This window comes from Leucopleurus acutus, assembly GCF_964270905.1.
Source record: "Leucopleurus acutus genome assembly, chromosome: 1".
NCBI classification, from domain to species: Eukaryota; Metazoa; Chordata; class Mammalia; order Artiodactyla; family Delphinidae; genus Leucopleurus; species Leucopleurus acutus.
This window is the reverse complement of record NC_139142.1, coordinates 28,785,270-28,807,428: the sequence shown is the minus strand read 5'-3', so window position 1 is coordinate 28,807,428 and position 22,159 is coordinate 28,785,270. Positions and strand designations below refer to the sequence as shown.

The 22,159-nt window shown below is 46.7% G+C and overlaps 1 protein-coding gene across 2 annotated transcripts in view; it reads left to right on the top strand.

Moving 5' to 3' along the window:
- The window catches only part of PSEN1 (presenilin 1), a 77,005-nt gene extending 67,669 nt beyond the window's left edge, over positions 1–9,336 (top strand). For both annotated transcript variants that reach the window (XM_082852206.1, XM_082852205.1), the window contains exons 11-12: positions 3,609–3,727; positions 5,111–9,336. In XM_082852206.1, the coding sequence (XP_082708332.1) occupies positions 3,609–3,727; positions 5,111–5,266 (275 nt within the window). In that variant the 3' untranslated portion in view covers positions 5,267–9,336. The remainder of the gene's footprint in view (positions 1–3,608; positions 3,728–5,110) is intronic.
- Positions 9,337–22,159: the final 12,823 nt, after the last annotated feature.

Genomic DNA, 22,159 nt, shown 5'->3' with positions numbered 1-22,159 from the left:
CGGTCCCAGCCGCTCCGTGGCATGTGGGATCTTCCCGGACCGGGGCACGAACCCCTGCATCGGCAGGCGGACTCTCAACTCCTGCGCCACCAGGGAAGCCCCAAAGCATATTTTTAAATACATAGTTTTGTTTATCATTTTGAAAAGAACTTGAAAAGTTAAAAATAATATTTGACAACAGAAAACCTAGGGCCTGTGCATTTCTGTGTATGTTTTAGGATCAGCTTGTCAATTTCTACAAGCTGATCCTAAAATTTTTTGGAAGTGTAAAGAACTTAGAATACCCAAAACAATTTTGAAAGAGAAGAAAAAAGTTGGTGGACTTAAGCTATCTGATTTCAAAACTTACTCTAAAGCCATAGTAATCAAGGACAGACATATAAATCAAAGAAACAGAACTGAGAGTCCAGAAGTAAAGCCTTATATTTATGGTCAATGATTTTTTACAAAGATGCTAAAATAATTCAATGCCAAAAGGATATAGTCTTTTCAACAAATGGTGCTGGGACAATTGAACATCCACATGCAAGAGAATGAATGGAAACCCCTGTCTCACCCTATCCATCATTCACACAATCCCAAATTAACCCCAAATTGATCATAAACTGAAATGTAAGTGGTAAAACTCTAAAACTTCTAGAAGAAAACGTAGGAGAAAAACTTCATGACCTTGGGCTGGGCAAAGAGTTCCTTAATATAACAGTGATACATAGAAGAAAAAATTGATAGATCGGACTTTGTCAAAATTGAAAACTTTCACACTTCAAAAGATACCATTAAGAGAAGAAGTATTTAGGGAATTCCCTGGCAGTTCAGTGGTTAGAACAACGTGCTTTCACTGCCAGGGGCACCGGTTTGATCCCTGGTTGGGGAACTAAGATCCCACAAGCCACACAGAGAGGCCAAAAAAAAAAAGAGAGAGAGAGAGAAGAGGTATTTATATACCCGTGTTCATAGCACTGTTCACGATAGCCATGAGATGGAAGCAACCTAAGTGTCCACTGGCTGATGAATGGATAGACAAAATGTGGTGCTTACATACAATGGGATATTATTCAGCTTTAAAAAGGAAGGAAAATCCAATACATGCTGCAGCATGGATGAGCCAGGACATTATACTAAGTGAAATAAGCCAGTCACAGTAAGACAAATACTGTATGATTCCACTTAAATGAAGTACCTGGAGCAGTCAGACTCAGAGATGGAGAGTGGAATGGTGGTTTCCAGGGGCTGGAGGGAGAGAGGAAGGAGGAGTTACTGTTTCATGGGTACAGAGGTTCAGTTTTGCAAGGTGATAAGAGTTCCGTGGATGGATGGTGGTGATGGTAGCACAACAATATGAATGTACTTAATGCCATTGAACTGTGTATTTTACCACAATTAAAAAAAAAAAGATACCATTAAGAAAAGGAAAAGGAGCCACAAACTGAGAGAAAATATTTGCAAATCCTTGCAAATCCTGTTAAAGGATTTATAGTTAGGGTATACAGAGAATGCTTACAACTCAGTAATAGGAAGATAACCTAATTAAAAAATAAGGTAACACTTTGGATAGATATTTCCCCAAAGGAGAGATATAATGGCTAGTAAGCACATGAAAAGATACTCAACATCATGAATCAGAATGGCTGTAATCAAAAAGACAGCAATGCCAAGTGCTGGTGAGGACTGAAGAAGCTGGAACCCTTGTGCACTGCTGGTGGGAATGTACTGGTACAGCCAGTATGGAAAACAGTTTAGCAGTTTCTCAAAAGGCTAAACATAAACTTACCATATAACCCAACAGTTCCACTCCTAGGGATCTACCCCATGGAAATGAAAGCAGTCTGCCCACACAAAGATGTGTGCACTGATGTTCTTAGCAGCATTATTCATAATAGCCCCAAACTGAAAATAATCTAAATGTCCATCAACTGGTAAATGGATAAACGAAATATAGTATTTCCATACAATGAAAAACTATTCACCAGTGAAAAGCAACAAACTACAGACACATGCAATGTCATGGATAAACCTAAAAAATGTTATGTTAATACAGATGGCCAACAGGCATATGAAAAGATGCTCAACATCACTAATCATTAGAGAAATGCAAATCAAAACTACAATGAGGTATCACCTCACACCTGTCAGAATGACCATTATCAAAAAGTCTACAAATAATAAATGTTGGAGAGGGTGTGGAGAAAAGGGAACCCTCCTACACTGTTGGTGGGAATGTAAATTGGTTCAAGCCACTATGGAGAACAGTATGGAGGTTCCTTAAAAAACTAAAAATAGAGTTACCATAGGATCCTGCAACCTCACTCCTGGGCATATATCTGGAAAAGACGAAGTCTCTAATTCAAAAAGATACATGCACCCCAGTGTTCATAGCAGCACTATTTACAATAGCCAAGACATGGAAGCAATCTAAATGTCCACTGACAGGAGAATGGATAAAGAAGATGTGGTGTATATACACAATGGAATATTACTCAGCCATATAAAAGAATGAAATAATGCCATTTGCAGCAACATGGATGGACCTAGAGATTATCATACAGAGTGAAGTAAATCAGACAGAGAAAGACAAATATCATATGATACCACTTATATGTGGAATCTAAAATATGATACAAATGAACTTACATACAAAACAGAAATAGACTCACAGGCATAGAAAACAAACTTATGGTTACCAAAGGGGAAAGTGTGGGGCACGGGGGATAATTTAGAAGTTTGGGATTAACAGATATACAGTACTATATTTAAAGTAGATAAACAACAAGGACCTACTGTATAGCACAGGGAGCTATTTTCAATATCTTGTAATAACCTATAATGGAAAAGAATCTGTAAAATATATATATATATATATATATATCTCTGAATCACTTCGTTGTACACCTGGAACTAACACAACACTGTATGTCAACTATACTTCAATTTAAAAAAATTATGTTAAATGAAAGAAGCCAGTCACAAAAGACTTAATATTGTATGAGTCCCTTTCTGTGCAGTGTCTAGAAAAGGCAGATTTATAGAGTTAGAAAGCAGATCAGTGGTTGCTTAAGGCCTGGGAGGGGAGTGGAGATTAACTGTAAGTGAACACAAGGTATCTTAATTGGGGTGATGGAAATATGGTGGATTGTGGTGACGGTTGCACAATTTTTTCAGTCATTGAATTGTACATTTTACAGTGGGTGCATTTTATGAAATAAATTATACCTCAGTAAAGCTGTTTTTCAAAAAAAAGGAGATGATACCTATCTCATAGGGGTTCTGTGAGGATTTATTAGAACAAGTGCAGGTATAAACTAGGCATTCAGTAGATGACAATTACTATTTATTGTTATTATTTTTGCTATATAACAGCAGCATCTACTGTTAAGACACCAGAGTTAGCCACATAACATCTGAACCTCCTGTTATAGAAAACCAAAAAAGAAAGGGAAAGCGTAGCTAAAGCCTAATTTTGTATGATATCATTTACTGACTTCTCATTCAGCATAGGATGGGGGGCGGGGGGCAGCGACAGTTTTGAATTGTGAAGTCATAGCAAAGAGTGACAAACTTTCTTTTTTTTAAGAGTGACAAACTGTATTTTTATAATCTTTCCTTTTTAGGGGGAGTAAAACTTGGATTAGGAGATTTCATTTTCTACAGTGTTCTGGTTGGTAAAGCTTCTGCAACGGCCAGTGGAGACTGGAACACAACCATAGCCTGTTTTGTAGCCATATTAATTGTAAGTATACACGGATTAAAAACGTGTCAGAGCTCATCTCAAAATTCTGATTAAAAGGTGGTCCTTTTAACCCCAGCTAGGCTGAGTGTTCCAATCACCTGGGGAGCTTTTTTAAAAACACAAATAATTGGACCTCACCTGAGTAATTCTCTACCTGGCCACACATTAATATCACCTGGGAGCTTTTAAAACTGTGGGTCTCTACCCTGAGATATTAGTGGGCTGGCCAAAAAGTTCGTTCAGGCTTCTCCATAAGATGTTATGGAAAACCGAAATGAAGTTTTTGGCCAACCGAATATTTAATTTGTTTTAATTGTGTGTTTTTTTAAAAGTTCCCCAGGAAATTCTGGTAAGTACCTCCGAGTAGGAACCATTGCTTCAAGCCCAGCAGCATAGATAATGTAAGGAATTAGATCAGTCTTAAAGGGGTAAGCAGATCCTCACTTAGTCTGCGTTTGGTGGTGGTATTGTGTTTAAGGCCACGACCTGCAGCGTACAGTGTCCTTTGGGCAGTAAGTATGAGGCAAGAAAAGCTAACTCAGTGCACGATCACACATAGATTTTGCTTATAGTGCTACAACGTGAGCCTGAAGCTTTCAAGACAGTGATATAAGTAAACAACTCATATTTCTTATTGCTATTTTTGCTAAAGATGTGGTATCTTTGATATATGTGAATGAAGTTGGATGAGAGGTTAGACGAGAGCCTTTACTTATGCATTTATTTTATGATTACATTTGTGATTTATCTTGATCATATGACCAGTTAGAATTTTCATTTATTTCTCTTTTGAGGTTAGTTTTCTGGATGTGTTGAAGCTTTTAAGAAGAAGATTACTTACTTTGGATAAACCTTAAATGCAGCTCACCCTCCAGACTTTATAGTTAATGTCTCAGTAATTAGGATAAAAAATGGGGTGTATTATATAGCTGCTCTGTGTTTATAAGAAAACAGTATACACTTTATAAACAAACTTTTATTGGTTTATTCCATGAGCACCTTTTTGCCCCCAGACAGCATAAAGAATGTTCTTCACCTCTGGGATTTTTAGCTAGCCAAACTAAACCTACAGTAGCCAACCCAGTAGTTTAGATAGAAATTTCAGTATTGTTTATTTGTTTTCAAAAATAATTTTACTTATTTTCAGATTCTATTCCCTATCTAGAACTAGGGATGAAATATCAACAATGTATGGATAATGATCTCTGTTGCAAAGGAAAATAAATGTTTCCAGATTTAATGAAAAATTTTGTTCTAAAAGTTAACGTCAAAGGATTGTATTGAACTAACTAAATTAAAACTGGGACTTGTGATTGAGTTGACTTGCACAAAATACTTGCATAATTATGTCTGGGTTTGTGTCTTTTCCCCTCTTCCCCGCAGGGTTTGTGCCTTACATTATTGCTCCTCGCCATTTTCAAGAAAGCGTTGCCAGCTCTTCCAATCTCTATCACCTTTGGGCTTGTTTTCTACTTTGCCACAGATTATCTTGTGCAACCCTTTATGGACCAGTTAGCATTCCATCAGTTTTATATCTAGCATATTTGCAGTTAGAATCTCATGGATTTTTCTCCTTTGACTATAATAAATCTGGGGAGGACAAAGGTGATTTTCCTGTGTCCACATCTAACAAAGTCAAGATTCCCAGCTGGACTTTTTGCAGCTTCCTTCCAAGTCTTCCTGACCACCTGCACTATTGGGCGTTGGAAGGAGGTGTCTACAGAAAATGGTTTTGAACATGTCATTGTGGTGGACCGAGTCCCTCAGCGCAGAAACTGCCAGATTTGAGGGACAAGAACAAGGCAAAGTGATGAGCCAGAAAGTTGCTGTGCTCCCACCAGCAGGTTGACCTTTGGTCACAGGTGGATTTTACCAACGCTGCAGACTCTCAGGACTACCATTACCAAGAGGTTAAATGAAATGGTTTAAACCAAACAGGACTCTTCATCTTAAACTACATGTTGAAAGTCAACCTAATAAATCTGTATTGAATTCTGAACCTTTTCGCGAGGTACTGTAAGGAGAGCAGGCACCAGAGCAAAATGGAAAGATGGAAAGGGGCTCAAACTTTCAGATTTTTTGCTGCAGACTTACATTTTTAAATAAGACTTTTTTTCACCTGAGGTGTAGGTTGATTTTGACACTTGTTCTCAAGCACTGAAGCTCATTACCATCCATGGCTGCCATTTCTTCCCAAGGCCAGTCTGAACTTATTTGAGGTTGCTTTATCTTAAAAGTCTTAACCTCAGGTTCCAAATGCAGTCATTTATTTCTGGAAAGAGTGGAACTATAACTCAACAATTCCCTATTACCCTTAGGTAAATTCTGGATTTTCCACCAAATTCCTAACTTTTAGGCATACTTGTAGGTTCACTTGCCCCCAGGTCCCTCCCTCCTTCCGTCTCTCTCCCGGTACTCCCCTCACAAGCACTTCTCGTATACAGCGAATAAGACAGCTCTGTTGTGGAAGCAGATGATCCAGTTGTTCTAGGATTTTGCTCTGTGTGTGGTGCAAAGAATGTGTCATGAGTCAATGCTACCAGCCTTGCTTTCGTACTTTCTTAAATAGCAAATGCAATGTGCCCAAAGATGGTAGGATTAAAGAAGAGTAAGATGGCTGGGGAAGCACTTTCTGTCCTGGTTTGTCTTTTCTTTTTAACTACAACCCATTGTCTCTTGACAGTAGGTCAGAATTTGAACCAATAGCCAAAAGCTGGTGGTTTATAAAGTTTATGAGTCAGTTGTATCAGTACAAAGCTTGGAGATAGCTGTTACTTCACTTGGTGAGCTGTGGGAGAACCAAGGGTCAGGGGGAGAACCAGCGGCCAAGAGGGGAGAGGAGGGGCCTCTAACAGCCAATGGGACAAGATGAGCTCACAGCCTGGCCTGGGAAGGAGGGGATCCGAGTGATTCCTCAAGAACCTCACAATGGGTGTTTTGTGTTTTCCCTTCCACGTTACCTTTAGTTTCAATGTACCTTTGTGAGAATTGGGCTGCAGAGTTCAGGCCCTGTGCAGTTCAGCTGCGCCAATGCACGTGAACAGAGCCTCCACCTGCGAGCACACGGCACCTCTGGATGAAGCTTTGCCGGGGCACACCCCCTCTTTTACCACGGACAGCCCTCAGCCATGGTGATCAGACTCTAAGCATTTGTGAGAAACTTAGTTTCTCCTTGTGGCTGAAGAGAGGCCAGCTTTCCCTCTGTTTCCTGCTGCTGTCTCTCCAGCCATCATTTGATCTGGTTTGGGGTTCTCCTTGGAGTTTAGAGTATTTGTTTTCTGTCATGGAATATTTCTTATAAGAAACTAACTTCAGGAGTAATGTGCTGGTACTAACCTGTGTGTAAAAACTGGCTCCTCTTAGGCCCTTTTTCCCAAGATTTTCTTTTTCTCCTCAGATATGTGACAGTGTGGGTATTATCTTCCAGGAAGACATGCAGTTCAACAGTTACAACAAAGCCACCTGAACACTAATGTGTGATTTGAAGATTTGAAGCAGTCTTGATGGGAGCCCTGACCTAGAGTAGTTTATTTGTGTGAGGATCCCAAACATGCTGTCTCTTTCATGAAGGGTTTATCTCTGAAGAGGGTGTGTGGTGTGTGTGATTGTGTTCAAATCCATCCTATGTATTGCTGTCCTATGTAGAAAGATTGCCATAGACCTGTCACTTTCTGCAAGGTGGAACCACATCTCAGCATAGAGAGAATACATCTTATTTCTTTAAAGCACCGGTCTCGGACGCAGACTTTTCCTTTGAACCTTCTTAGAGTCAATTCAGTTGTTTCTGAGATATCAAAATGCTAGTCTTCCACCATGAAAAATAGACTGTCACCAGAGAAAACAGTAGCAATTCCACTGAGGATGCACCCTCGCCCAGGGGCAAGGGGTGGCTGTGGAACCAGACAGAACAAATGGTAAAACCTGACCAGCCCAGCTGACCTGCTTAATAAAAAGGGGAGGACAGTAGGAAGAAGGGCGACCACTGATGTCTGTGTCCAACGGGCCTACAGAAGAATAGAGAGTGTTTACATACAGAATGTTGCCACAAACTAGCCTATGGAAATACCAACCATATTTGGAGGATTTTTTTTCAAAGAGGAAGGGATCGCTTCTCTGTTTTTGATTCTCACCAGGTTAGTCTGTGGTCCTCAGATCACAGCTCTCACTGTAAATAGCTCTCTTGATCAGAAAAAGGAGAAGCTTTCTAAGCAACTTGAAAGAAAATCGTAAGTGAACAATTTATTGATTTCACTACAGAAGCAACAACTGACGAGGTGGTGTTTTTACTTTTAAACTCACGGATCCCCATTTTTCAAAGTGTCCCTTGATTTTAAAAACCCTCCTTCCATAACAGATGCCCAAACAAATAATATGTTTAGTACTCGCCCTTTACTTGGCCTCAACAAGCTTTATATATGTAGTCTTGATCGTATTTTGTAATATGTGAGAGAGAACTACCACATAAGATCTTCCAGGGTCAGACATCGCAAGGAAGCCTCTGATCCTGACCCCCAGTGCCTGGCCTTGCGTATTTGCCCATTCATGATCTAGCCCTGAAGAAAATGAGCTCAGAAACCACGATGAAAAATTGTGTTCAATGTCTTCTGTGTTGCTGGCATGGTGCTGGAGTCTAAGGATGCAAAAATGAGTAAGATGTAACCTCAGAATGTAGCTGTAGTCTCTTGTTTTCTGGTAACTACCAGCTTTAACTTCTCTAAAATATTAGCTACCTGTCAATAACCCCTTTTCATGGTAACTGTTATTGAGGGCTTATAAAATTGATGTTATGGTGACTTGAGTCTTCCAGAAACCAGTCTTTCCAGTAAAGTACTCCTTTTTCTCCAGATTTGCGTTTGTCTTTCTCCTCAACTCCAAGAGGATCCTGAACGCTGAGTTTGGGAAGAGACTTGAAAACTGGATGTTTGGTTTGCCCTGGGATGAAATAATATCATCATAAATTTGAGCCAAGAAGTGATCCTTGTGATCTTCTTGCCTCATTTTAAATTCCCCAGACACAGGAGATTAAAAACAGTGGTTTCAGCTCTTCACAACCCTCATTGAAGCTGCAGAGCAGGGTATCCCAGCAAGGCCACCATCACGCTCACATCCCAAATCATCTGGATAGCATCATTGGAACAGTCCTCTCCTCTGGCAAGAAACACTTCAGATCTGTGCATTAAAGATCAGCCTGGTGCTGAAGTGAACTCCCTTCTTGAATGTCTAAGCTGTTTCCCAGGGCCTCGGACAGCTTCAGCGTTGCCCCGAGGAAGTAGTTGAGTCCACCCTGGGCCCTGGAATCTGGTGTTAGCACTTCAGCCTGGTCTGTGTAGCAGGAAGGACTTCCCAGAAAGCAATTTTCCTTTTAAAATAAGTAAGTGTTGCAACAGGACAGTTTACAAGTCAACTATCGGAACTGAGTACAGGACTGTCGTGTTTATGGTGCTATCAAGGTGCTGGGGTGTGGGTTTCAGTGGGATCATTTACCCTCACGTGTTCATTGTCTGGCTTTTGCTTCTACAGACACTGATTTGTACACGATTCAGACAGACTGTGAATACATCTTTTTTAAATACCTTTCAAATTCTTGGTAAGATATAATTTTGATAGATGAGTGCAGATTTTCCTGTTTTTTGTCAAATTAATAAAGACCGCATGACTCCAGCTGTGCTAATTTTCTTACATGAAAGTATTATAATATGTAACTGTGAAAACTATTCAGCAATTATCAGGAAACAGTTTAGAAACACAAATGCATTGTTTCCATCATTCACTCATAATAAAGTGGTATGGATTATAGCAGGCCACATCTCTGAAGGGTACGATATTAAATCTATTTATGGAAAGTCTCAACTATTTTTTAAAATTATTTATTTATTTATTTTTGGCTGCATTGCGTTTTCGTTGCTGCACGCGGGCTTTCTCTAGTTGTGGCGAGTGGGGGCTACTCTTCGTTGCAGTGCACGGGCTCTAGGCACACGGCCTTCAGTAGCTGTGGCATGTGGGCTCAGTAGTTGTGGCTTGTGGGCTCTAGAGCACAGCCTCAGTAGTTGTGGCACACGGGCTTAGTTGCTCTGCGGCATGTGGGATCTTCCTGGACCAGGGCTCGAAGCCATGTCCCCTGCACTAGCATGTAGATTCTTACACTGCGCCACCAGGGAAGCCTTCAACTATTCTTAACACTTAGTTTCTGAAGACTGTTTCTTCTAGAAAACATCTAACTCAAATTAATGTAAAGACTATCAAAATAACTTATAGGATGTATGTTGTAGTACAGTGTAGATATTTCATAAGCTAGAGGATTATCTTTTAAAAATTATTATGTAGGTCACATGAATGGAAAAAAGCAACATTACTTTTATTGACCTGGTAGAGCATAGGTTGTCCTATCACTCTACCCCCAAACTCTACAAAGCCTTTTGTTTCTGCACAGTGAATTGCATACACGGTGTTGGGAATTATTGGTCAAAAATAAGTTTGTGGCAGAAAAACCAGAGTTGGCCTATTTGTCTTCAGAAGAAGCAGAGGAGAGGTGGTAGATGTGTTCCTGGGTACATTGGCCAAGGGCATCAAGAAGCAAAGAAGGTAATAAAAATGTTAAAAAAAGAAAAAGAAAAGAAAGAAAATAAACATAAACTATTAAAAAAAAAAGAAGGTGTCTTTCCCTCCTACGGGAATCAGAAGCATCATTTGCTTTTATGAATCTTGTAGGCAGTGTCACCAGAGTCTGCCAGAGCAGCATCATGACTTGTCCTCATCAGCTGACAGCTGTCTGGTTCTTAGGGGCCCTGATAATGGTGCTCTCGATGAGAAGGAAGAATGTCCTCAAGCAGATTGAGAAGCAGGAGTAATGAGGCTGGATTTCCTGCATCACTAGGTAAGTACCACAGCTTTTTGTAGCACAACCACTCTCCCTGGGGATTCTTCTGTGGGTCAGAGTCGGAGGAGGCCCTGCCCACCAGTAGCTTAGGATCTGGTTAAAAGTGAAACAGCATGCTTGAGTACAAGCAAGTACAATGTTGGCTCACTACATGATCTAAATGGGAAAGCAGAGTAAGGAGGGATCCACAAAAGACAGGGTTTAAAAGCAGAGTTTCCGGTCTTCCCTGGTGGCGCAGTGGTTGAGAGTCCGCTTGCCGATGCAGGGTACGGAGGTTCGTGGCCCAGTCCGCGAGGATCCCACGTGCCGCGGAGCGGCTGGGCCCGTGAGCCATGGCCGCTGAGCCTGCGCGTCCAGAGCCTGTGCTCCGCAATGGGAGAAGCCACAACAGTGAGAGGCCCACGTACCGCCAAAAAAAAAAAAAAAGCGCAGAGTTTCCTCCAGCAGCATAAGGTTTGAACCAAGTTTGGGAACAAGGGAAGAATCTGAATCGGCAAGAAGACAAAGAGCATAAGCTAAAAAGGAGGAACGTGGGAGACACCCAAGGATAGTCGGATTTTTAATTCAGTTGATTTACTCAGAGGGAAACCTAATTTGTTAACTAAATCTGTTTCCATTTTTACTTAGACTATACCTCCTTCATTAAATGACTTGTAGAAACCGTGGACAATGATGACCTGACCTACCACAGGGACCTTTCAACACAGGGCCTCTTATTCTTGACAAAGATTGATTCTCGTACATGGGCTGGCCCTTCTGTGCCTGGTATGCCAGACCCTTTAATGGAGGGAGATGGAAAAGCCTCAGAAACCAAGTTGGTGGGAGTCTTAATTCTTGGGAGAAAGGGTGACATACTCTTGCTGACTCTGTCTTTTCTTCCCCTAAAACTGTTTTAATTATGTAGTAACCCAAGGTTAATTCCTTATGCAAAAGAGAAAAGGATTTTGTTACCCTTTTACCCATAGAACACCTCGAAGTGGACCGAGGATGAAATTCTGATTGGATTCGTTTTCTTGGGTAGCAGACCTAGTCAAGAACCACTAACCTCAAAGATGTACATACAAGGATGATTTAAAAGTGGAAACAACACTGGCAGCTAGAATAAAATGTTTATACTACACCTAAATACCTGAAATTAAGTGAGTTTTTTAAGGGTTGGTGCATCCTCTCCCAGTAAGGTTATCACATATCTGTCAAGGAAACTGAGGAGAGGTTTTTTGGAACTTTATCCTGCACTTAGATTTTCAGAGGTTTTGCCCACCAAGAACTGTATAACTCATTTGGGAAATAATTTGTTTTTCTGTTTACTAATCGGATTTACCTACATCTGCCATAAGATAGCATAAATATTTAGTGAAATGACTTGAGTTTTAACTTGCTTGAGCCAGATAGATATGAATGTGTGATTTCCTCAGATTTTCTGAGATGTTGAAAATGACCTCTCCGCCACCTTCCGCCGTCGTGGAATCTCATTGGGAAGTCTTATTTCTGAGACGCCAAACCCAGCCAGAAGGTCATCCAGTTTGCAAAGGTCATCAGGCTTGAGTACTGTAACATCCCAGTGGGAGGGAAAGGGCTTTCCTATGCTGGGTAACCTGCACAGGGCCCGGGGGCAAGGTCTGAGGATGCCAAGAGGGTGTCCACTTGCACCCTGATTCCCTCCATGTCTGTGCTATCTCTAAGGCAGGCCTGGGAGAGATGGGCTAGACTCTGTTTTTGTTAATGTGGCTACTCTGGTTCTCAGGTTACTTCATTGGGCATTTGGAAGTGAGTTCCATGGCTGTTTGTTAAGGGCCTTCGGCCTCTGTGGGAACGTCACGGTGCAGCCAGCCTGCCCAGGGGTTAATGTGCTATTGACGGCATTGCCTTTTTGACTCTGCTGATGTTGGATCCTGTCCTCTAAGCCCGGGGACCCCTTTGGTGTCAGATGGGCCCATGGCAATGACCCCAGAGCAGCCCACCCTCAGGAGTGACAGGGACCCGGGTCCTCTCCCTGTCCCATCATCCTTTGGGGAACTCTTTCTAACCAACAAGGGTTAGAATCCCCCCTTTCCTCGATTGTGCAATAGATAAACTAATGACTTAAATAAGTAAATAATGAAGTCATAGACTTGTTACAAGTGATTATGCAACTTTTGTCATTAAAGAGATGATTCACCAAGGCACTCCAAGCATTCATTAATTGCTGATTAATTGATTTTTGTTTTTAAGTCAAATGCACTGGTGAACATTTTTGTGAGGGGAGGCAGGTGATGTGACCCAGAGAGGCCCTGTCCCAGTTGGAGCTCCCCAGAGACCAGGCCTGGGAGCTGCCAAGCTGGGGGCTGAGCAGAGCAGCCAGCAGCGAGCTGGGCTCCCTCCCCATCGGCCCCTGGGTGCTTGGAAGGCTGCCTGTCTCTTCCTGGCAGTGCTCCAGCCTTCTGGCGGGTGAGGCCTGGTCGCCCCCTCAGCGGCCTGGGCTCCTGACCCTGGGGCTGGAGATAAGTCTGGCCGCAGCTCCCCACTGGGAACTCAGCCAAGCCAGCTGTTTCCCACAGCCCCTCCCTGACCCACCCCGCCTCTGCCCAGCCAGTTTCTCACACGACAAGCCCCTCCCTCCCAGACTGTGTTGCTCCAGGATTCTGTCTCTGGCTGGTGGGGGCCGGGGACCTGCTTCTTGCCTCCATCTCCCTGAGGTTTGATGTTCCTGTGGCTCCCCCTCCCTCCCCAACACACTCCTTCTTCGTTATTCTCAGAGCAGACAGCTTTGTCTGCAGACTGGCTCTCTGGACAGGGAGGCTGGCAGAGGAAACTGTCTCATGCACCCTGATGCCTCTGAGCCAGACCAATGTGGGCACCTTCACATAGACCACAGAGGTGTGCCTTCTGCCTGGCCACCCAAACCCTCCTGCTGCCAGGTGTGGGGACGCACTGGCCGGAGTGGTAAGAGGGAGGTGGGGGCATGCACTCACCGACCCATCTGGGGCTCCTGGAAATTGCTCAATAAATGTTTGGTGAATACATGAAGTAATGGGTGGATTAGGGGTCCACAGGAGGGGATTTCCATGCAGGATGATATAAACAGGGCACATGTGTGTGAACATGTTTTAAGTAAGAACAAACATTAACCACTTTGCCCTTGTTTACAAGGCTGTGCTGGAGTTGGTGGAGCCTGAGGTCAGTTGGCCTTATCTACTTAAGAGACCCAGTATTTATAAACAGGTGGTCGGGGTTGAATCCACACAGGATTACTCCTCAGGGAGCACTTGTGACATCTTGAGAAATACATGGGTTTGTCCTCGGGCAGTGTCACCATGTTGAATGCAGGAGGAATAAAGGGTGGTACGGTTCTTAATACTTTTCCTTACCCCTCATTTAACCAAGAAAAGCCCCAGAGGAACGTACTTGTCCCATAAAACCAACGTCCGTTGAGCATTTACTATTAACGTGCCCAGACCCTACACTGAGCCCGTCACAAGCATTGTCTCAGGTCATCCTCACCTCACCCGTGAGTAGGGTTATCCTCATTTTACAGGTGAGAAAATGGAAGCTTCGAGAAGATGAATAACACTCCCAGACGCATACAGCAAGAATGTGGGAGGGGCTGCCCCAGGCCTGTGCTTCTTACCTCCAGGACAGAGGGCACTGTGAGTTGGATCACCTCTCTGGGCCTCCGGTTTCTCTTCTGTAAAGGCAGACAGCATTTCTCAAATTTTCTACCTAAAGCTGCTCAAGCAACAGAGGAACGTGAGAGACCCTGAGGGTCCTGGGCACAGCCCAGAGTGGCAGCCACGGGCAGAAATGTCTCTGGAGTTTTAAGAAAACAAAAGTTGTAATTTTATTTCATAATGCATTTCGTTGTTGTTTTATTCTGGTAAAATACACATGACATAAAGTTTACCATCTTAATCACTTTTTTTTGTTTGTTTTTTGGCCGTGCCATGAGACTTGCGGGATCTCAGTTCCCTGACCAGGAATTGAACCCGGGCCACGGCAGTGAAAGGCCAGAATCCTAACTACGAGGACACTAGGGAACTCCCTTAATCATTTTTAATGATTATAGTTCAGTGGTATTTGTATTCATAATGTTGTGAATAGTTTATATGTATAGTTCAGTGGTATTTGTATTTATAATGTTGTGAATAGTTTATATGTATAGTTCAGTGGTATTTGTATTTATAATGTTGTGAATAGTTTAAATGTATCGTTCAGTGGTATTTGTATTCATAATGTTGTGCAGCCATCACCACCGTCCATCTCCAGGACTCTTTTCATCTTGCTAAACTGAAACTCTGTATCCATTAAACACTAACTCACCGTTCCTCCTCCACCCCGGCCCCAGCCTCTGGTGACCACTATTCTGTCTCCATGAATTGCCTACTCTAGGTAACTCCTATAAGTGGAATCATACAACGTTTGTCTTTTTGTATCTGGCTTATTTCACTTAGCACCCTGTTCTCAAGGTTTGTCCATGTTGCAAGTCTGTAAGTCTGTTTTAATACAAAAGTAACCACACCACCACTTATCTTTAAGTGGCATTGTACTCTAAAATAGGGGTCCAGGATGATGGGTCTGAAATTTACTGGTTAGAGAAGCACAGCAAAAAGATAAAAAGTTAGTACTTTCCCCCTCGTTAAGTTGAGTGTTGGAAAGTCTGTTTCTGAATTGCGTGGTGCAGGTCCTCTAACTTTCTGGGTAATGTTTCCAGGCCTTGGGCACAAGGCACAGTCACCTCTCCATTTCTGGGCTGAGAATCATCCAAATACAGAGGCTGAAGCAGCAGAGGAGGTAAGCAGCGTCCTGAGAGAGTGATGGAGAGAAACCCAGAGGAGAGGATTGCAGGAGCCTTGGCTGCTGGCCTCCTGGGCCCCCAATCCAGGACCCATCCCTGGCAGCCCACAGGGACAGCAGCCACAGAGCAGGAGACGCCGAGCCAGAGTCAGAACCCACAACAAGAGAATGACACCTTGCCCTCGCTCTGCAGTGACTGAGGCACCGAGGCCACACTGCTCTGCCGCAGGACACCAGCTGTGCTCTAGAGGCCAGGCCACCCATGCTAGGCTCAGAGGGACCCTCCAGGCTGTGCTCTGCAGGCTGGCCTCACACCCCATGAAGGCCAGAGCCCTTCCCCCTCAGGAAGCAGAGGGTGGGCGAGGGGCTCTCCTTACACCAGCCCCTTAATGTCTCCAGGAGCTCAGGCAACTGGCTTCTCCAGAGGAGACTGTAGCCTGGATCCTTGCAGCGTGTGCATGCGCGCGTGTGTGTGTGTGTGTGTGTGTGTGTGTGTGTGTCCATGTGGAAGGAAGGGGATGAGATCTTTGAGGATAGACCTGCTGGGTGGGAGCCAATCAGGACAAGTTTTCTGGAAAACCCCTTCTTTTCCTCCTTTTTGCTGCTCTCCAGTCTTCCACCCCAGGGCAGTGTCCTGCCCACACCCCAGGGTCTTCACAAGGCCTCAACCTCCCCCTGGTGCCCTGTCCCAGGATCTGGGTTCAGGCCCCAGGGCACAGAAGGACATCCCAGGAATTCTGTTCTGTTTTGGATGGCCCTTGTGTCAGTGGGAGGGTTGAGGAACCTTTATTTCTGTCCCAGCTTTGAGGGTAACGCTCCCTTCCAAGGCCGGGTGGCGTGTGATGGCCTCTCGTCAGCCATCCTGAGCATTGCCCTCTCATGTCTCACTTCCTGTTCAAGGTCCTGACTTGGATGTGGCAGCGGGAAGGAGGAAAGGGGATTGGTGTGGAGGGGTGCAGACTGGCACCGAGTGTTTGAACGCTCTCCTTCCCACCCCCCCAACTTTGAGTGGCTATATCGAGGGAAATGGATGTATGTGTTGGAGGGTGGGGAGAAGTAGAGAGGTAAATGGAGAAATCCTCAAATGTGAAGTGTTCTCTTTTCCCTTTTGGATTCGTAGTGGGCTGCAGCATAAGTTGTGACTTTATAGTGGAAATATGTGAATATTCAGGTTGTAAGCTTTGTTTTATTCTAAAGGAACCCACAAGGGTAGAATGCAGTGCCCTACTGGAAGGCAAACTCACCAAGGGCAGGGCGATCTGTGTGTTACAGTCCACGGCTTGGGAGAGCTGCTGTGCAACCCTGTGCTTAGTGACATTGCTTCGGTAGCTTGAAAACAGCCATGGGGTGTTTACACCATGGAAACTGATCAACGCTACAAAGCAGTGCTTTTTCTCCTCCAGAGAGCTGGTTGTTAAGCGTTTACCACCGCTGGACATTTATTCTCTCCATCGGCACTCAGGTGTTCAAGGACTGAATAAATTAATAAACCACCATCTGAAACAGAAGAAAGGAGAGAAGCGGCGTTCTCTAAGTTCAGGTCAGCAGACACCAAGTGCTGGTGCCACAGGGTGAGAGTGGACATTTGTTCTCTGGGGTAGCCCCGCGCCTGAACTCCCACCTGGGGAACCTGCCAAGTCTTGTTTCCCGGGTCCTGGCAGTCAGGGTGCCGACATGCTCCTGTTGGGGCTGGAGTCTAGAAGGGGCTTTTTCTGGGGGTCACATGGGTCAGTATTGCCTAAAGTCAAGCGTCCAGCAGGATGTCCTAACCAGCACTGGTCCTGGGCCATGATCTATGACCGTTTCTGTGATTCCAGCCCATTTCTGTGCCTGATTCTCTAGCTTCCTGTCAATTCCAGGAGCTCCCAATGTCCTTCCTCTGAATAAATTTTCTAAGTTAGCCATATTCTTTTCTGCAGATTGTAACCAAGAGCCCCGTGTGTCAGGTCAGGTTAGGTGCACGGGAGATCTACTGGGGGAAATGCAGCAAAGATAAAAGGAAGGGAGCAGAAGCAGAGAGAGCCTTTCGGAATCCGGTGTAGATCTGGCAGCTGGAGACTGTCAACCAGCCATGGTTCCCGCACCACTCTCTTGAGGGGCACCTTCAGGGCCACTACCAACCCCTGGTACAGGGCACAATGATGAACAACACAGACCACTGCCCTTGCAAAGTTCACAACTTAAACGGAGAAAGAGAGACAAATGCATCACTGCAGTAGTTCAAAGTGCTAGGGCAAACCCCATACCATGGGAGCACAGGGAAGGCTTCCTGGCCGAGGTGCATCCCGGGAGCCCTGAGGCTTTTGAGGTTTCGCCATCTCCCTCTTCTCTCAGCTCCCCATCCCAACCCAGCCTCACAAAGAGATCTGGCCACTTATTTCTTGGCTGTGTCCCTAGATCTGCAATCTACAAAGATGTTCAAGATGTAGGGAATCCAGGATACGGGTGGAGGGAGCATGGGACAAAAGGAACTAAGCTTTACTGAGCACCTGGTAGCAGCTTTATAGAAGCCAGTTACTTCCCTACTCCACCACCCTCTGCGTGAGGCCCGAGTGAGCAAGTTGAGACAGGAGGTGACATGACTTGCCCTAGTTCACACACAGTGAGAGGCAGAGCAGGTTCCTGTTGCTTCTGCCATCCCAGGCTAACCCTACCCCCAGCCCCAAGTGGAAGGGAGCCTGGTGCAGCCACAGTGAGTGTGACACAGGGCCAGTACAGAGGGGAATTTACAATGGAAGAGAAGGTCTTACACTTGTACCTGGAATCTTCCTTCTAAACCACCATGTTTTTGTGCACACCATTTTTTTTATGGACAAGAATTATGTGCTGGGCACCGTGCTCACCATGTCTCTCTGAGGCGGTGGGACGTGAGGCTTAAAGGCCAGTGCTTGCCCTAACCAGTAACCGCCAGAGCCCAGCTGGTGGGTCCAAGGGTGCGCTGCGTGCGGGTGCTGCCTCCCCAGCCTCTGGGTCTCCTTTGCCGCTGGGGTGAGGAGTAAGAAATCATGGGCCGGGGTGTCTGAGAAGAAGGGATCATAGATCGTAGAGGGAAACCAGGAACAGATCCGGAGGTGCCTCGGCTGCTCAACCCCACAGCAGGAGAAGCAGCTGCCTCCCACTTTACAGGGACCTTTGACGAAGCTCCGAAAATTCCTGGCTGAGGGGAGCAGGGAGTGGGGCTTTTGGAATGGAAGAAACAGATTTCCCTTTTCTAGAGAGGCTTTGGGTAATCCCACTCCCTTTTCTCTGCCAAGCTTTATCTTTGCCTAAGAATTCACAGAAGTCCCCAGGGGCCCCTGCTACACAGCTGCTGCATCTCCTCTCTTCACTGACAGGTAAGAAATGGGCCAGATTTAACATGCGTACTTTTTTTTTTTGGCGGTACGCGGGCCTCTCACTGTTGTGGCCTCTCCCGTTGCGGAGGCTCTGGACGCCCAGGCTCAGTGGCCATTGTTCACAGGCCCAGCCGCTCCATGGCACGTGGGATCTTCCCGGACTGGGGCACAAACCCATGTCCCCTGCATCGGCAGGTGGACTCTCAACCACTGCGCCACCAGGGAAGACCAACATGCTTATGTTTTAATAAGCTTTTTGTCTGAGCATCTGTGATGGCCCAGGGAGATGAGTTGCAGGAGCTGGAGGTCTTAAGAGGGGGTGAGCTCCCCACTGGTGACTTTTCTCTGACCCTCAGGAGGCCAGGGGAGAAATGCCCAATAGCTGGGCTGGGAAACGGGGTGAAGACAGAAGAGGATGAGGGAAAGGAATCAACCTTGTGACCTCCCCACCTCTGAGTGCCCCAGGGCCAGTGCTATTTTTCTGGGGATAGGTGATTTCCAGTTCCAAAACAGAGATGGCAGACAAGGAGTGCCTCGGTTGAGAAAAAGAAGGACAGCTAGGAAAGGAAATTAAATGTATCGCATTTATTGAGCTCCTACCTTGATCCCAACTAGTGCTTTGAACTCACATGACAGGGATGCATGCTTTACCCTCAGGGACCTCACAGCTGAATTAGGGAGACTCAGATCCCTGCTGTGTGATGCACCGTAGAACTACAGCAGACAGAGATGGAGACTGAGGGAGCAAGGGGCCACCAACTTAGCCTGGGGTGGCATGGGGAGGGTTCTAGAGAAGATGATGTTTGGCGGATCTTGAGGGGTGACTAGGAGTTTGCAAGGTTAAGAGGGGGTTTCCAGAGTGCATTCTAGGCAGCGGGAAATGGTGGCTGGGAGGTGGGAAACAGCAGATTGTGTGTGGAGAAACTCAGTTGTGGCCGAAGCATAGAATTCAGGGGTAGAGGACAAGCAGACGGCTGGACACAGGGCTGTGTTGTATGTAAGGTGGGCATGGAGGAAGGATGGCACAGAACCGGAAGACTTGGGTACAGAGGAAATGGGACTGGTGCCAGCCCCCAAAGCGAAGGGCAAGCCCAGCCTAGCATAGACCCAAAGGGATGGAGGCCCTGGGCATCGCAGGTCACCGGGGATGGATGTCAGCAGAGCTGGACGGGGGGAGATGGGCGGGGAGGAAGCCAGCCAGCGGCGGGGAGAGAAAGTCCAACCTCCTCAGGCGTTCCGGGCGGCCTGGCAGACCTCCCAGACTTGGGCTGGGGCGGGCACCCACAGAGCGGGCTCCGGGAGACAGGTAGGAGGCGGATGGACAGGACCCCGGGGGCGGGGGCGGCTCGCCCCTGGGCTGCTGCAGAAATTTGCCCCGCCCGCCTCCCGGGGAGAGCGGCGTGGGAGGAATTGGGGGCTCCGGGAGAAGACCCCGCCTCCCACTCTCCGCTGAGGCGGGCGCGGCGCCGGGTCCCCGCTCCGCGTCGCGCGCCCTCGGGCGGGGTTGGGGGAGGTCGTGGGCGCGCAGGAAACCCCGGGAGCCTCGAGGGCTGGGGCCGGGCGGACAGACGCAACCCAGGCGGCCCGCGCCAACCCTCCCGCCTCCTCTGCCCTCCCCCACGTCGGACGCCGTTCCGGCGCGGGTCTCCGGAGACCGAGCGCCCCCCTTCCCCGGTGCCGCTGCGGGTGTGGGCCTGGAGCGCCCGAGCCCGGGTCCCTGCGCCGCCGACCCGCGCCTCACGTCGCAAGCCGCCCCTCTCCGTCCCGGGCGCTGCACGGGGCCCGTTCCCCCCGCGGGGCGGGCGCGAGGGAGATCCTCGCGTGGGGACCGGGAAGGGCGCGAGGGGACCCTAGACGCCGGCCCCCGGCACAGCCCGCGCGGAGCCGCAGACCCGCTCGGCCGGAGTCCGCCGCTCCCAGTAGCAACTATAAATAAAGTTCTTTTCTTCTGTCCTTCCTGCCGTCTTTCCTTAAGCTAGGCTCATCCCCGCCCCCTGAAGGCAGTCTCTACTTTAGAGAAGCAGCATCTTTGCCGTTAGCCCGAGAACAAGGCTCCCCGGGCACCTCGGTTTCCCCTCCCGCGCGCGGTTCTTACACGAGGGGCCGCAGAGGCGAGGCTGGACCGCGGCGGTGCGAGCGGGAGGCAGCACGCCACCGCCCTCACCCCGCCAGCCGCGTGGACCTCCGGTTTGCAGAGAAAATGATGCCTACGTGAATCACAGTTGGTGCTAAATTAACGGAGCATGTGCATGGTTAAATGTGCCAGGTTATATCTGGCTGAACCTGGCTTAGGTATGCTCTATTTTGTTCTTCTAAACTGCAATCATTTTATGCTTAAGAAAATTAAAGAGAACAATGATAGAATTTCAGATTTTAAAACTTAAGCATACAAGCCAGTACTTGTTTAATGTTTTGTACTGAAAGGGGCACGTTGTGTACGTCATTCTCCAGTACAGTGACATGTACACACATGCACACCTACTGCACACATGCACGAGACTGCACTCAGACACTGTACCTGCTGCACTCGCACACATCATATGCGTGCACACACCAAACTCCACACAGGCATTTTGTACACACACACACACACACACTACATTGCACACACGCACACACTGCACTCACTCTGCACACACACACACCCCTTAGGGAACCTGCTTGTGGAGCTTCTCCAGTACAGAGAAATGCTGGCTTGGGTTTAAAGTAAGATACAATTAACATTTTTAAAGCATTTAAGTTGAGTTTTAAAAGTGCCTGCAGAGACTTTAAAAAACATTTTTATTAACGAGTTTTTAAACAAGCGCTGTAATGGCTTTTTAAAAAGAATCTCTTGCTGAATTAAAACAGTGAGTCTGATTGCTTTGATTCTGAACTCCCGGTCTTTTAACAAGGAAGTTTTTTTTTTTTTTTTTTCTTTTGCTGTACGCGGGCCTCTCACTGTTGTGGCCTCTCCCGTTGCGGAGCACAGGCTCCGGACGCGCAGGCTCAGCGGCCATGGCTCACGGGCCCAGCCGCTCTGCGGCATGTGGGATCCTCCCGGACCGGGGCACGAACCCGCGTCTCCTGCATCGGCAGGCGGACTCTCAACCACTGCGCCACCAGGGAAGCCCTTGTCTTTGTTTTTAAGGAAGTATTTTTAATTGCCCTCTTTCCATCCCGCTGAAACCCTGAAAGAAGTTACTCTTGAACTTTTAGCAGCCAGTTATAGACGGGCCTTCCCTCCCTCACCGTGTGAGTGGCACGGCCGCTCCGCTGCGCCCCACGGCATCCCCACAAGTCCCTCTGCGGGTGTCCGGGTCACCTGTGGGCAGCCGGGAGGGAGGGACAGGCCACCCCCGCCGCGCCGGCCCAGGAGACCGCGGGGAGCGCGGGATTCGGGGTGGGTGGGGCGGCGCCTTGTCCCGCCCACGCGCTCCAACCCTTGCCTCTCCCGCAGGCCAGGCCGAG